The following is a 13,860-nucleotide window of genomic DNA, read 5'->3' as shown; positions in this document are numbered from 1 at the left end:
CAGACTGAGACTGAGTCTGAGGCCTGAAAACGAAACTTTCGACTGCCGGCGACTGTGTGTGTCTCTGTGTGTGTGTGAGAGCAGGCAGCCGGCAGAGCAGTCGGCAGCGGGAGAATGTCAAAATCAAAATGCTACCGTTTTCCGCCTATGGTAAATACATTTTGGCAGATACTTTTGTCGCTGATACCGATACAGATACGGATGCAGATACTGGCGGAACGCAAAAATTCGAAATGCAATTAAAAGCATTGTTTTAAGGCATTCGAATTGGTAGACAACTTTTAGATGCGGTGGAGCAGCTGGAAAATAAATTGAAAACTCGATTTAGTAAACAACTAGCGCCACTTTGTATTGCTGATACAGTATTTGGTGTGCAAATAGAAGTAGAAATTTTAATTGACTTGCTTCAAAGCAAAATTGTGAAAATAAAATGAATAAAATAAAATTAAATTAAATTTAAGTGATTATATTTAAGAAGCCCAACTGTAGTTATAGTTTCAGTAACAATACTTTAAACAATAAATCTGTTCAGCATTTTACTTAGTTTCCTATGCATTTTCTTGTATGCATTTTGTAGAATTTGTGATTCACATTCTGAATGACTGGAAGTATACATGACATCATATCCGTTTTATGAGCAATACTTCAAGTATCCTGCGAGTGAAATCAAAGGCGCAATTTCGCCAGTTGCAGCGCAATTTTCCACTGCATGGGACTGTGACTGCAGGTGCTTAGGGCTTCTGCATTTTCCGACTTTTCCCAGCTGTCGTCGTCTTTGCGGCGACCACTTGGCTATAAATAGGGCCAACTGGAGAGACGAACCAAACGGGGCAACACTTTCGTTTAACTTTTTGGTGAGGGAAAACTGGCAGGACAGCAGCACAAATTAGTTCCCCAGCGACTTTAAGCGCTATGTGTGGCAAAGCAAAGGGCTAAGGCCGCAAGTGCGGAGAAGTCGAAAAATTGGTTGGGCGGTAAAACATAGCGAACATATGAACCTGGTCCCACATGTGCTATGGCAAGTTGGCCATCTTAATTATTTATACGTAATAAAACTAAGCATAATTCTCCAGCAACAACTACGCACTGGCGCCTCATTTGAAATTCTATAAATAAATTGGAAAGCAGTTGATATAGTTGCAACGCAAAGGGCTCGCAAGGCTCGAAACCAAAAAGCCGGATAAACTGAAAACACATTCATACAAGTTGTTGAACGAAAAAAATAGAGAGAGAGTACAAAACGCCAGAGAGAGTGTGTGTGTGCATGTGTGTGTGTGGGCAGAGGAAGAGAGAGAGCGCTGCCGACGTCGACTGCGACTGCGACGCGGGCACATGCGGCGTATGCGTAATTTAGTCAGCCTTATCAGAAAGCCATTGCAAGCAAACTTTATTTTAAAGAGCCGGGCCATTTATCGAACTTGCAACGTGTTGTCTCCTGTGGTTCCCTACACCCCCTAACCCCCTTCCCCCCTTTTGGATGGGGGTATTTCCCCACAACCCCCCTTAGCCATTTGCTGCCACAAGAGTCGCGTTGTTTGCACGCCGACTGCCCAAAGCCCGCCAATTGTTTATTCAAGCAGCATCACAGCATCGCAGCCTCGCAGCATCGCAGAATTGCAGCTCATGTTGCCTATGTGCACTTGAACTGCCTTCGCCGGCATGCCTGTGCATCCATTTGGCCGCCGATGTGTTTGTCTGGACATTTTTTTTCCGCCTCCAAAGCCAGCCTCCGCCCAAGACACTGGAAAAAAAATATCTGCTTGTGACATATAGTAATCAATAAAAAAGCATTTGAAAGTCTATAAAAGAAACCCCAAGTGCAATGATACTAGAAGTTAGTAGTTTAAGTAAAAAAGGTTTCTTTACTGCATGAACTGGCTTGAATATAAAGCCAGCTAATGCATTAAAGAACGTGCATAATCTATTAAAATACATACAAATCAAGTGTATTGTCTCATTAAAAGTTAAATAAATTGTACTTAAATTTGTGGCCTGCAATTTTCCGCTGTGCAGAACGCGCTGATTGCAGTTGTTATCGCCGCCGTTTGTTGTTGTCGCCGGGTTTAAGCGCCTCTTAGTGGCAGTGAATCAGTGGCCAAACATGTAATCTGTTTAATGGCCAACTGACCGTGCATCCAACTGAACCAACTGGTCCTTCACGCCCCTGTCGCATTTCAGACCGTCGCGTATACGCACTGTGAGCCGGGCAAATGTATTGGAATTTGCATAGATCTTTCGCCAAATACTTGTGCCTTTTTTTTTTATTTTGTGCGGCGGCACTCTTGAAAATGCCCACCTGTTGCATACGACAAACCAAAGCCGAAACTAAAAAAACAATAACGAAACAAATGGCATTTGGACATTTGGGGCCAAACAAATAACGTGAGCAATCGTTAAACAAAAAACAAAGTTACTTTGCCAGCGAGCGTAAACTTGTTCAGTTGCTGATTTGCATAAACCGCTAAAACCGAAAGCTGAAACAAATAAACATTTAGCGCATTTCTGAGTAAACAACAATAAATAGAATCATTGCATTTAGTAATGACGAAGCTGATTTTTCAATTAGTCTCGAAATCAAACGGCTTCTTAAAACCCTTAATCTAAATCATCGATCTTTTTAAGTGTTTTTTATTATACTGGCGAAACCTGGTTTAAAACATTTTATCGGATCTTTTGATTCGCACTTCGCATTCCTCGTTTTAGACACCATCTGTAGATATCCACAGTTCTAGAATAAATGACCCGAAAATTCCATATTCGAATTGAAACATGGCCAATTTACATAAATAACGACCTGATTTGCCTTGACTTTAATCATCGTAAGTTGAAGCTTATTTGCATTTAAAGAAACAGATAAGAAACCGATCCGATTGCATATTGGTTTAGCTCTACGAAACCTATATTTCCGCTTCAAGTCCTGATCAAGCGAATTTTATAGTTTCGATGTTTTTTTTAACAAAAGAAGACTGTTATGCTCATATGTTTGCAGACTCATATTTAACTAAATACATTCTAAACGTATAATCACCAATAAAATTTCGCCGTTTCTTTCTGGGAATTTCTAAACCAGCTGAACACTTTTATTAGCCCAGTTTATTATTTGTTGACCGTTTATAGCGCCGTATTAAAGCGCCTAATATGTGCTAAAAAAGTTGATTCTGCTGATTAGTATTAGACTGGATTCGCATCGGTTAAAATAATACAATTCATTTGCCTTATTAAGTCAATTGATAATTTGCATTTTAAGTTTATCCATCAACATTTTATTGTTTATATTCAATATTTGCTTGTCCTAAAATCTAGGTGTCACTGAACCGTTTTTCACAAAATACTAGAAAATCTAAAGCCAATCGAAATAAAAATGTTTAGCATTGCAAAAGTGTTCCCATTGCTAAAGTTCGACTTTCGTCTTTCGAATTCGTCTTTTGTACCTTTTATTTTTCATATTTACACCACCTTCTGTCACATAGATGGCGTTCGAAATGAGGGAAATTAATATAGGGTTTTTTAAAGATTCCCAACCTATATATATTTGAAAAGGCATAATAAGTATGCAACGAAATAAAGTAGGTTTCGAAACTGAAAAGGAAACAGTATTTGACATCAACCCACAGATGGCGCCAAAAACTGGTTCGAAAATTAGCTAAGGTGCTTTGCACCTTGAAGAACTTTTGTAGAGGTTTTATTATTCCTCTTTAAATTGTATTTAACAGTCACCCTCAAACTGTAATAACTTGGTTAAATCCTTTAAAATCCTTATTAAATATAAAGAAAATAAAATTTTTAAACAATAAAATATGATTTCGATGAGAATTAAATATTACTCCATGTAATTGGTCAAAAACCTTTTATTTAATATGGTATAAAATAACTAAATTTTGCAAATAATACCATTCAACATCTTTAAAAAGTTTTCCTTTAATAGGTTAGTTTATAAGTCAAACATGTATGAATCCACCTTTCATAACTTATATGATTCATTTGTATCCACTTTGAAAACCCGAATTGAAATGATGTGTAAAACTTCGCAGCGCCGTTTGTCTTTTTTATAAATAATTTCTGTTTATTTCTATTTGTATGTATATATATATATTTTCATTTATATTTTCCCTTCTATGCACTATGCAACTACTTCTTCTCCGCCACTACTTAGAGCCTAATTAAACGTGATTAATGTGTCCTTTGAGGTAATATTGATGCACGCCATTCCAATTTTCGGGGGAATGGCTAATTGGCGTACTTGAGGCCCTCGTAGTAGCCGCCGCCCCCATTCAGAGCCACCGAGGTGGGGGGCGGGGTGATGGGCGGCAGGTAAACCGGCTTGCGATCAATGGGCGAATGATCGATCACATGGCTGCCACCGGACTGCGATGGCGGCGGCGTCATGGACGATGTGCCGTGGTTCTGGTGCATCGAACCATGGCCCGGATGGCTTCCTCCATGGCTCGAGTGGTGCTGATGGTGATGGTGATGTGCCTGTGCCTGGGCCTGAGCCTGGGCATGCTGGATGCTGGATAAGCCGGGCAGTTGCTGCAGCGAAATCGAGCGGAGGCCTGTGGATAGAATTCAAATTGAGAGGAAAACCGATTAAACTGGCTGTTCTCGTTTAATGGACAAGCGCTAAAATTCACACTGCGCCGCGACGTCGGCGGCAACTATAAAAACAACACAAAAAAAATATAAGAAAATAAAAGGGAGTCGATCGAGTGCGGCATAGATTACCATATGTCGGTGCTGCACCCACACCCCCCACAACCCCGCCCACCGGCCTGCGTAATTCGAGATGTGAACCGTCAGCAATTAAATTACCCTGATTGACGCGAACACCCAGGAACATTGCGATCCCCCTTCGCAGCTCCGAACGGGCCCTTCAAGTGGCCACACTGCGCGAAATATTAGGTAATTTATCTACAAGTACTAGTTAGAATTTTAAAAATATTAAATAGATTTTTTCCATGTATGCCCACAGAATTGAGTTGTTTTAAGCATATTCTTTGCATTCAGATATCAACAGTTTACAGCTTTGGAAAATTACTAATATATTTTAGGTAATAGAACACTCACACGAGAACTTAAAAATATTTAGCTAGAATTTATACAAATTATTTCCCTACTAACTTTAGACATTATTCTATAAATTATTTCCTAGCTTTCCTCAAGATACGATTGATATTCACAAGAAACCTTTTTTCATAAACCTAATATTGGTGTGCGATTTCATTTCAGCTATAATTTCTCGCTGTGTAGCGCGACCCTCGTCACTTACCGTTGTCCAGGCTGGCGGCACTTGTTGCATAGGAGTAGCCCGCTGCCACGAGACTCGCGGTTGGCGCATAGTCGCTTTGAAGCGACGCCGCCGCTCCCAGGCTCACTGGCGAACTTGAGGGTGGGAGCGATGATGGGGCCATGCCCAGGGTGGAGTGGGCCAGCGGGGGCGTGGTGGCCGAGCCATTCAGATTGCCGCCTGCTGCTGCCAGGCAGGATATGTTCGTGTACTGGGGCAGTGGGCCCACGCCCACGCCCATGCCCACGCCCACCGTCGAGGAGCCACTGTGGGCGGCATGGGCGTTCCAGGGATCGGCGAATCCTTGACCACCAGCTGGTGACACGCTGCTCGCTCCAGCTGCGCCGTAATCGTAGCTGGCGAAGGCGGGCGAGGCGTAATAGTTGCCATTGTCCTGGTGGCAAAAGAGTATAGTTATGATATGATCTTAATGAGCAAGGCAATCGAGTGAACTTACCATTCCCGCATCGGCATAGCTGCCGGCGTAGTAGCCATTGGCATGGCCGGCATAGGGCTTCACCTTGATCTTGGAACGATAGCCGCGTGGTCGGCGCCTCAGGCTGCCCTCGTCCTCGAAGAGATGCGCCGAGTTCTCGTCGATGGTCCAGTAGTTACCCTTGCCCGGCTTGCCCACGCCCATGCCCTTGGGCAGCTTCTTGAAGCACTCGTTCAGGCTGAGATTGTGGCGCACCGAGTTCTTCCAGCCCACGTAGGGTCCTCGAAAGAATTCGTAGCTGCAAGGATACAAAAGATTTTTAACAACTGCATATGGAGCACCTACATTACGACGTGTACTTAATAACAAGAATTTAAGAGGGTATTAAGGGCGCATCATTATGCTTGTCTTTGTCTTGGTGCTTAAAATCAAGCGAAAATTGATAATCAAGCGTTTATTTATTTTACTGAGCCTGCGAGACTCGATTAAATTTTTCTTTTGGCGCTGGAACGGGGGGTGTGGGGATCAGAGTGTGGTGTCAAACAAATAAACGATGTCAGCTTAAAAGCCTCTCACGCATTTGGAATCCCCTCCCCCTTTCATTTCCGACCCCGCCCCTGCACCCTTAAAGCTCAAGTGGATTGGAGCTCCGTCTCGTCGCCGAAATCGAAATCCAAACAAGCGTCGCGAAAGCGAAATATGAGATATTCTGAAGGATGCGCATGCGGCAGGCAAGTCGAGTTGGCTAAATAGAATCGGATGCCCATAAATAAGGCAGAGCGACACATATTTGTTGTAGCCCGACACGGATCGCAGTCACTGGTATTGATATCCGTATATGCCGGAGTGTCGATATCGCCAATTGGCTCCGCCACTGAGATGCCGCCACCATTCTGAAGATCGATTGGATTTTAAAGAAACTGTGAGTTTCAGTTTGGTACGGAAACATTTTGGGCTAACTTAAGGAATGGGTAATGGACTTTACTAGTGTAAAAAATAGTTTTCATTCCCTAATATTCCTTATTATACCATAACATACTTTATAGTTTAATTACTTTAACATATGTACAGATACGTATATACAATCAGCTTTCTTTCTTGGCCTAAATATATACAAACTTTAACTATGACAACAACTACTCTATGACAGTATTGCAACTTCACTGATTCGAAATTGTATAGGAATTCGGTCCTTATCTTGGATATCTATTTTGAAGAAAACTTTTAACCTTTTTTAGATATTTAAAAGACTAATTTTTGAAGTGACCTTTTCACATTTTTACATATTCAATAGACTCCATTATTAAGTAACCTCTTCAATATTTTACTTATATAATAGACTGAATTTGGAGCGACCAGATATTTAGATATTATTTAAATATTTAAAATACTAATTTTTGAAGTTACTTTTTTACCATTTATATATTTTAATATTTAATAAATATCTCCGAGTGACCTGTCCACTATTTTACTTATTTAATAGACTCATTTTTGAAATTATCTTTTCACTCTCTTAGTTATGTAAAAGACTCATTTTTGAAGTGACCTTTTTACTGTCTTAGATATTTAGTAGACTTAATTTTGAAGCGACCTTTTTTACATATTTAATAGACTCAATTAGAACTAATTTAATTCCGCATCCATGACTTATAATAATTACCTTTTCTGCAAATAGGCGTAAATCTCCGAGAGCGTTAGTTTCCCAGTGGGCGACTCCTTGATCGCATGTCCAATCATATTGATATAGCTGAGCGCTGGTTTCTCGGGCCGCCGGGTGCCCGACTTCTTGGTGGTATCCGGAGTGCTGGGCGCATCCTGGTTGCTGGAAGCACCAGTGCCACCAGCCGCTGATCCCGCGCCCTTGTTCTCCAGCGGATTCTGGCTGATTGGCGAGCACTCCGAGCCGTTGAGCGACTTGGCTGGCGAGGAACTTGAACTGGAGTAGTTGAGCACATTCATGCCGTGCGCATTGCTGATCACCTGCGACGGCGATGTGGTGATCCGCGGCATGTAGGCGCCGCCTGGTGAGTGCTGGAGCTGCTGGCTGGATGGCACCTGCTGCTGCGACGACGACGGCGGCGGCGGTGGATGCTGTTGCTCCACCTGGTCCTGGCTGGTCAGCAATTGGTAGTCGTTCGCACTGAGTATGGTGTTGTTGGAGCAGTACTTAATGGTGGACGCGTACTGATGGTTCAGCGGCTGCAGCTGCACCTGCAATGGCTGCACCTTGGCGGCTGTGCTGGAGCTCACATACTGCAGATCCTGCGCCAAATCCGTGGGCGTCTTCGAGTTCGATTGCGGCGAAGCGGATCCCGCCGAATGGGCAGTCATTAGAACGCCATACGGAGGTATGGGACTGGAGGAGGCCGGCGGTGTGGCCATGCTGTGCAGCGCACTGAGGCTGTAGTGCTGGGCGGCCGAAACGGGCGTGGCAGTGGGCGTTACTTCCATATAATGCTTGAGCTCCATGTAGCCGATATTCGGCTTTTCATCGATCAACTCCGTGGGTGATTCTCCACCACCCATTGCCTGGTAATTGCCACTGCTCAGTAGATTCCCTGCTCTATATAGATGCCCACTATGGGTGTGACTGTGCGGGTGGCTGTGTGTGTGGTTGTGTGTGTGGTTGTGGGTGTGCGCATGTGGGTGGCTGAAGGGGGGATGGGCGCGGTGATCGTGGTAGTAGCCACCCAGCTGATCCATCGTCATAACCGAGCGATCTGCGACCTCTTCACTCTTGATCATTTTCACTGGGCTTCTTTAGTTTTCAACAACAAATATTACAAAATATTTTAGAAATATTTTACAAATATTACAAATATTTTAGAAATATTTTACAAATATTACAAAATATTTTACAAATATTTTTTGTATTGATATTTCTCTTTGAAATAGTTTGCACTAAATCTGTACGAAATTACGCGCAATTCTTTCCGGCGGAGTTTCTTTCTTTTTCTATAACCACTGAAAGACCGCACCGCTTGGCTATTCTCGCTCGACTGAAACCGCTGGCAGATCGCTCCTGGAAGCACGACCACGATCACGATCCCGATCCCATTCGATGCGATCCACTTGAGTTGCTATCGGCCGGAATTCTTTTTTTAGTACGCCCACGCCTTACGCAAATCGCTCGATTCTCTTCTCTCTTTTTCTCTCTCGGATTCTCCATATGTACTATGAACATATATGTTTTGGGCCATGCTCTTTGTTTTCACGCCGCCAATTGGCTCGTTTTCCCAGGGTTTTCCTCGGAGAGTCGAGCAAAAGGCAAAACATATAGAATTCAGTTCTGTGACTTGGGAACTGCGGTTATTGGAGTACGTTTGGATGACGGATCTTTGGAATGCCAGGTATCCAGATATCTGGGTAACCTAGACGGGAATCAAGGGAAAGTCGAGATACCCATTACTTGGTATCAAGAAAAATAAAATCAAATGCATGCTTTCTATTTCAAATACTTAGTAGTAGTTCCCTCTAATTCAAGGCTAATATATAAACTTGAAATATATACAATATATTATTTAGCAATTTCCATTTGGCACTTTAAAGTGCTTATATGATAAACCTGGCATCTGCGTATAGTTCCAATATATGGTTCAAAGTTGAAAAATTCATTCTGACCCCACAAAGATCGCGAACGGAACCCACACATTACTGACTCATTATCGTTATTGTTTCCGATGCGAATTTGAATTGCGATTGAGTCCCCGCTGAGGGGGGTGCACAGCCTTCAACCCCTCCCCCCTCCGGCCAGTCAACAGTTAATAAATAGTCGAAAAACAGAGAAAGATCCTCGAAGATCGAAGATCGAAGCCCGCAATTAGCCGCAAATGCATTAACATATTCGGCGGAAAAAAGGAAGCTGCCGTTGCTGGAGGCGGCGTTCGGATTTCGAAACGAGCTGTTAATTGATTTAGTCGTTGCCTGGCACGGATCCGGACCAAAATGGGTATGGCCACGGGAATGGGCACGGGCACGGGTATGGGTATGGGTATGAGTATGGGTATGCCCATGTGGAACCGGCGGAGGTGGGTGGGGGGAGCGGTAGGCCGCCGGAGAGCGGACCGTTTAGCAGCACCCCTGAGTGCCGCCATTGCTGTCAGCACTACGCCGACTCGTTGGCAGCAAGACGACCGTGACGGTGATGGAAACATGGGCGCAGCATGGGGGGATATCTATAAAAATAAATAATAAATAAAAAAAAATTAAGCTACAAATATTAATACGTATGTATATTATGAAAATTTTAATACATGTATTATAAAACTGTGTTTCAAAATTATATTGTCTTATAATCTTAAAACATTCATCAAATACGATTTATCTATGAACTAAAGGCTAATAAACTAGCATATATGTATATATTATATAGTAAATATATAATAATTATTTATAAATTATAATCAAAAACTTTTCGCTGCTTTTAATATTTCGCAGTTCATTTGCTAAGTTTTATATTTAATGGTTTGAATTATTTTTTGGTTTAACGATTATAATTAAATTCCAAGAGTTTTGACACACCAAATTTAAATACATCTTTACCTATCTCTAAGTAGCTCCAAAACCTAATAAGAACGCCCCCAGAAAGATCCCCCTTGACTGCGCCCCTGAACGGAGACGATGGCGACGCCGCTCCCCATCGCTCCCTCTCGCTCGGGCGCTATCGCGGGCTCGCTCTCGCCGCCGCTGTCGCCGTGGCAACGATTCAATTCGGTGCTCGGTGCCCCAAAACAAGATACGAGATACACAGGGGCGCGCACAGATACAGATACATTCCGTGGAGGGGACACACGGGGGCGGAGTTTTGTTTACATTTCAGGAAATTCTATTTGTCGACGGCATCGGGCATTGATTGAGAAAATCGAAGGAGAGAAAATTCCGCTCGCTAGGTTACTTTTTTTTTCTGTTTTTTTTATTTTTATTTTTTTGGCTGTCTTGCGAACGCGGCCTGAAAGATATTTTAATTCCATCCGCCACTTTTGTAGCCCGCCCGCATATCAAGCCACTCGCCATTTTCCGCGAATTTCCACCATTTCCATCGCCCATTCGGCTTTTCCGAATTCCGCCGTCTTTAGTAATTTCCAATCGGGCATACAGATATTTCTCACCGATGGCCATTTTTCCTGCGGCTTCTGCGGTTTGGAGGCCATAAATTAATTTTACTTTTGATTATTATTACTTCTTCTTAATCGTTTTTTTCATTTTTTTTGTTTTTTGTTTTTCGTTCGTTGTTCGTTTGGCACGCTGTTTTTGTTTTGTGCAGATTCAGGAATTTTTCAGCGAGTGAGGAATAAATTAAGCAGGCCCCACCAATAGCTCACAGACCCTGAAATGGCGGCAAATTAATTAATTGCTTTGTTTGGCGATGGATTCCCAGAATCGGAAAAGTTATGTCCGACTATGCACGACGTTCATTTACAAAATCCAGAAATCCTTAATGATTTATTGGCTTGGCATAAGTTTTATGGCGCTAATAAAATGTGGCCAAAAAGGTGATAATACTGCTCTACAATGTTTGAATTTCATTCGTTGGTTTTTTTCAAAATTCGTACAGTAACAGATTTCTAAAAAATATAAACCTCACATATATTCTTCAACAATCTGAATATTTCATTTACATTTTCCACCCAAAATTTAAATTTACTGCCCACAGAATATTTACTGAAAATTTGATCAAAGATTCGTATGGCATATTTGACAGTAGCCGTTGCAGAAAAATGTTTGCCAAGAAATGCTTCCAAAATGATTTTCGCTGCAATGATTTTATTTTTGCATTTCCCGGTGCGACATCTTGTCTTTATGGCCGCTTATTAATAGCCAGTGTCCGACCAAAATGCAACGACCACCCACACAGCAAATGTATCATGCGTCATGTGCATCTTAACTGAGCCAACAGCAACTGCAGTGGATCTTAGCCATTTTAACTTGGTCAATGGACTTTCAATGCACCATAAGCTGCGAGAGCGAGCTCTTCTTGTGGGTCATAATACGGATTCATAAACACTGGCAAGGGAATTCCCAAACAAAAGTCGTCATCAGACGATTCCATTCCACATTGTTGTGCCAGTTTTCAAGTTCAGATAATCATAATAAAGATAAGTTTGGCATAGACGAAAGGCGTGCTTCTTGTTTTGCTTTTAATTTTAATGTTAATGTTATTAAATGGCCGAAAATTGTTTACTATTATGGGTGTTTGTAAACAAAATTATGTATACGACGCGTTGAGCCGGCTGATCGGCGATCTTCTATTCGTATCCCAGGCGAACCCATTGATGCTCCTGGATGATGCGATGCCCATCTCAGGCATTGTTTAAACTGTAGTTTTAATAAACATTTAACAATTAAACGCTTCACTCTAAACACATCGCAATCGAACCACCAACTTTTGTATACAAGAAGAAGCCGCATTCGGATTGAGATTTTTGTTTTTGCACACTGACCTACAACAACTGGTGAAAGCAAACAATTGCACCTAAGCCAAATCCTCCTGGCTTATTAAACAGTCCACCCATAAATAATCAAATGGAATCAGGCTGATAGTGGATGTGGCTAGGGGATGGAGGATTGGGGATAGGAAAAAGTCGAATGAATTTCCATAATATTTACATAGAGTTTTCGACCCGAAAATTATGCCGTCTAGTTAAACTCCGCTGCTGCCCCTCGCCCAAATTCTCAGTTGGCCAAGACTTTGTTTAAATATTTACATTCTGTGTTCGCTGTGCAATTTGCTGCCTAGATCTTACTCGAAAACGACTGTGAATGCGATTTGATCCAGTTTTTGTTTATCACCATCTTGATTAGGATCACGTGTTGTGGCCAAAAACCAAAATCAAATACACAAACAGCGCGTTATTTGCTCATTTTTTTTTGTTTTTAACCAGCCAGCATTTAAGTTGTTATTGTTCTTTCCCACGACTGTAATTATGTGTTTGTAAATATTTATGAATTTCCACGTTTTATTTCCCATTAAATGCGAGCATTTCGCTTTAAGTGGATTCGATCTTGTTTGGGCCACTGCGGTTGACAAAACTTGAGTGGCATAAACACTGAAAACGATTGCCCAAAGTTCAAAAAGGTAAACTCAAAGGAATGGATGGCTAATGTAATTGCGAAGATGTGTAAATAGGAAGGGAAATTAGCACGGGAAACTAAACAGAAAAGTTGGCCAAAATATTATGGCCAGCAGTAAGCGGAAACGGAAATGGAAATGGTTTAATTCGATCAAAAGAAGAAGATATCAATTGTGCCAAGCAAAACCATAAAATATTAAATAATGTTGTTTATAAATACAATACTGTACAAATATTAGAAATAAATAAGCTATTTCTATATTTTCATTTATTTTCAAGAACGCAAAGCGCGTGGAATTAGTTTTGCTATACGAAAATGTAAGATTTTTTTTGTTCTTTACACCGAATATATTTCCATTTTGTGCTGTAGCAATTCGGTTAATTGCAGTTTTGGCTCTCGCCTCCTGTTGTGACCAACGATTGCCACACTTTGGCACTTCAGTTGGCCATAAACACCTTGGCCGCTGTGAAAATTCAAGATGGGCGCCTTGCGTTGCGCAAGATGGCCAAGAATCGCCTGCTTTTCCATCGCAACGATGCCATTGCCAAACTATGCCAAACTACAGACTATGGACAGACGCAGTAAAAGTTCAGAGACGCCTCCTTCTCCATTCTCACATTTGGCGCTTTGCGCCATTCAACTGTCGAAGCTGGCGCAATAAAATCGAACAATTTATAGACTGGCGATCCATTTGGTGCGCAATAATTGCGCCAAATGTACAAAAATTAAGACAAAGAGAGCAAAAGAAGAAAAGGCAACGAAACGCAAAGAGAATTCTACAAATTACTGTGGAAAAGACCCAAAAAGAAAAAAGGAAAAAAAAAAAGAGGAGAAGAAAAGCACTTCGGATGCCCGAAAAACCGATCGCATCCGATTCTTCACTTGGGCTGGTGTTGTTTAGCTTTTAGTTTAATGGCCGGTACTTAAAATGCGTTGACTCACAGAACAGGAAGCTGAAATTGAAATCGAAATTGAAATTCAAATTGAAATTGAGCATCTGAACGCGGGGATTTACTCGCTTTTCATCAGCCGATCGATCGATTCCGCAACGTTGGCAGTAATTAATCTT

General features: G+C 41.9%; 1 protein-coding gene across 1 annotated transcript; it reads right to left on the bottom strand.

The window, feature by feature from the left end:
• Positions 1-4,067: 4,067 nt before the first annotated feature.
• LOC6533254 (forkhead box protein biniou) lies at positions 4,068-8,533 on the bottom strand. The gene is made up of 4 exons (XM_002093944.3): positions 7,381-8,533; positions 5,742-6,018; positions 5,267-5,678; positions 4,068-4,553 (listed from the first exon to the last, which is right to left on the bottom strand). Exons 1-4 carry the CDS (start codon positions 8,463-8,465, stop codon positions 4,228-4,230), a joined length of 2,100 nt encoding a protein of 699 aa, XP_002093980.1. The 5' UTR covers positions 8,466-8,533; the 3' UTR covers positions 4,068-4,227.
• Positions 8,534-13,860: the final 5,327 nt, after the last annotated feature.

The sequence above is a fragment of the Drosophila yakuba genome, chromosome 3L (genome assembly GCF_016746365.2).
Source record: "Drosophila yakuba strain Tai18E2 chromosome 3L, Prin_Dyak_Tai18E2_2.1, whole genome shotgun sequence".
In the NCBI taxonomy this organism is placed as follows: domain Eukaryota; kingdom Metazoa; phylum Arthropoda; class Insecta; order Diptera; family Drosophilidae; genus Drosophila; species Drosophila yakuba.
The sequence above is the reverse complement of the archived record's forward strand: the minus strand, read 5'-3'. Positions and strand labels throughout refer to the sequence as shown.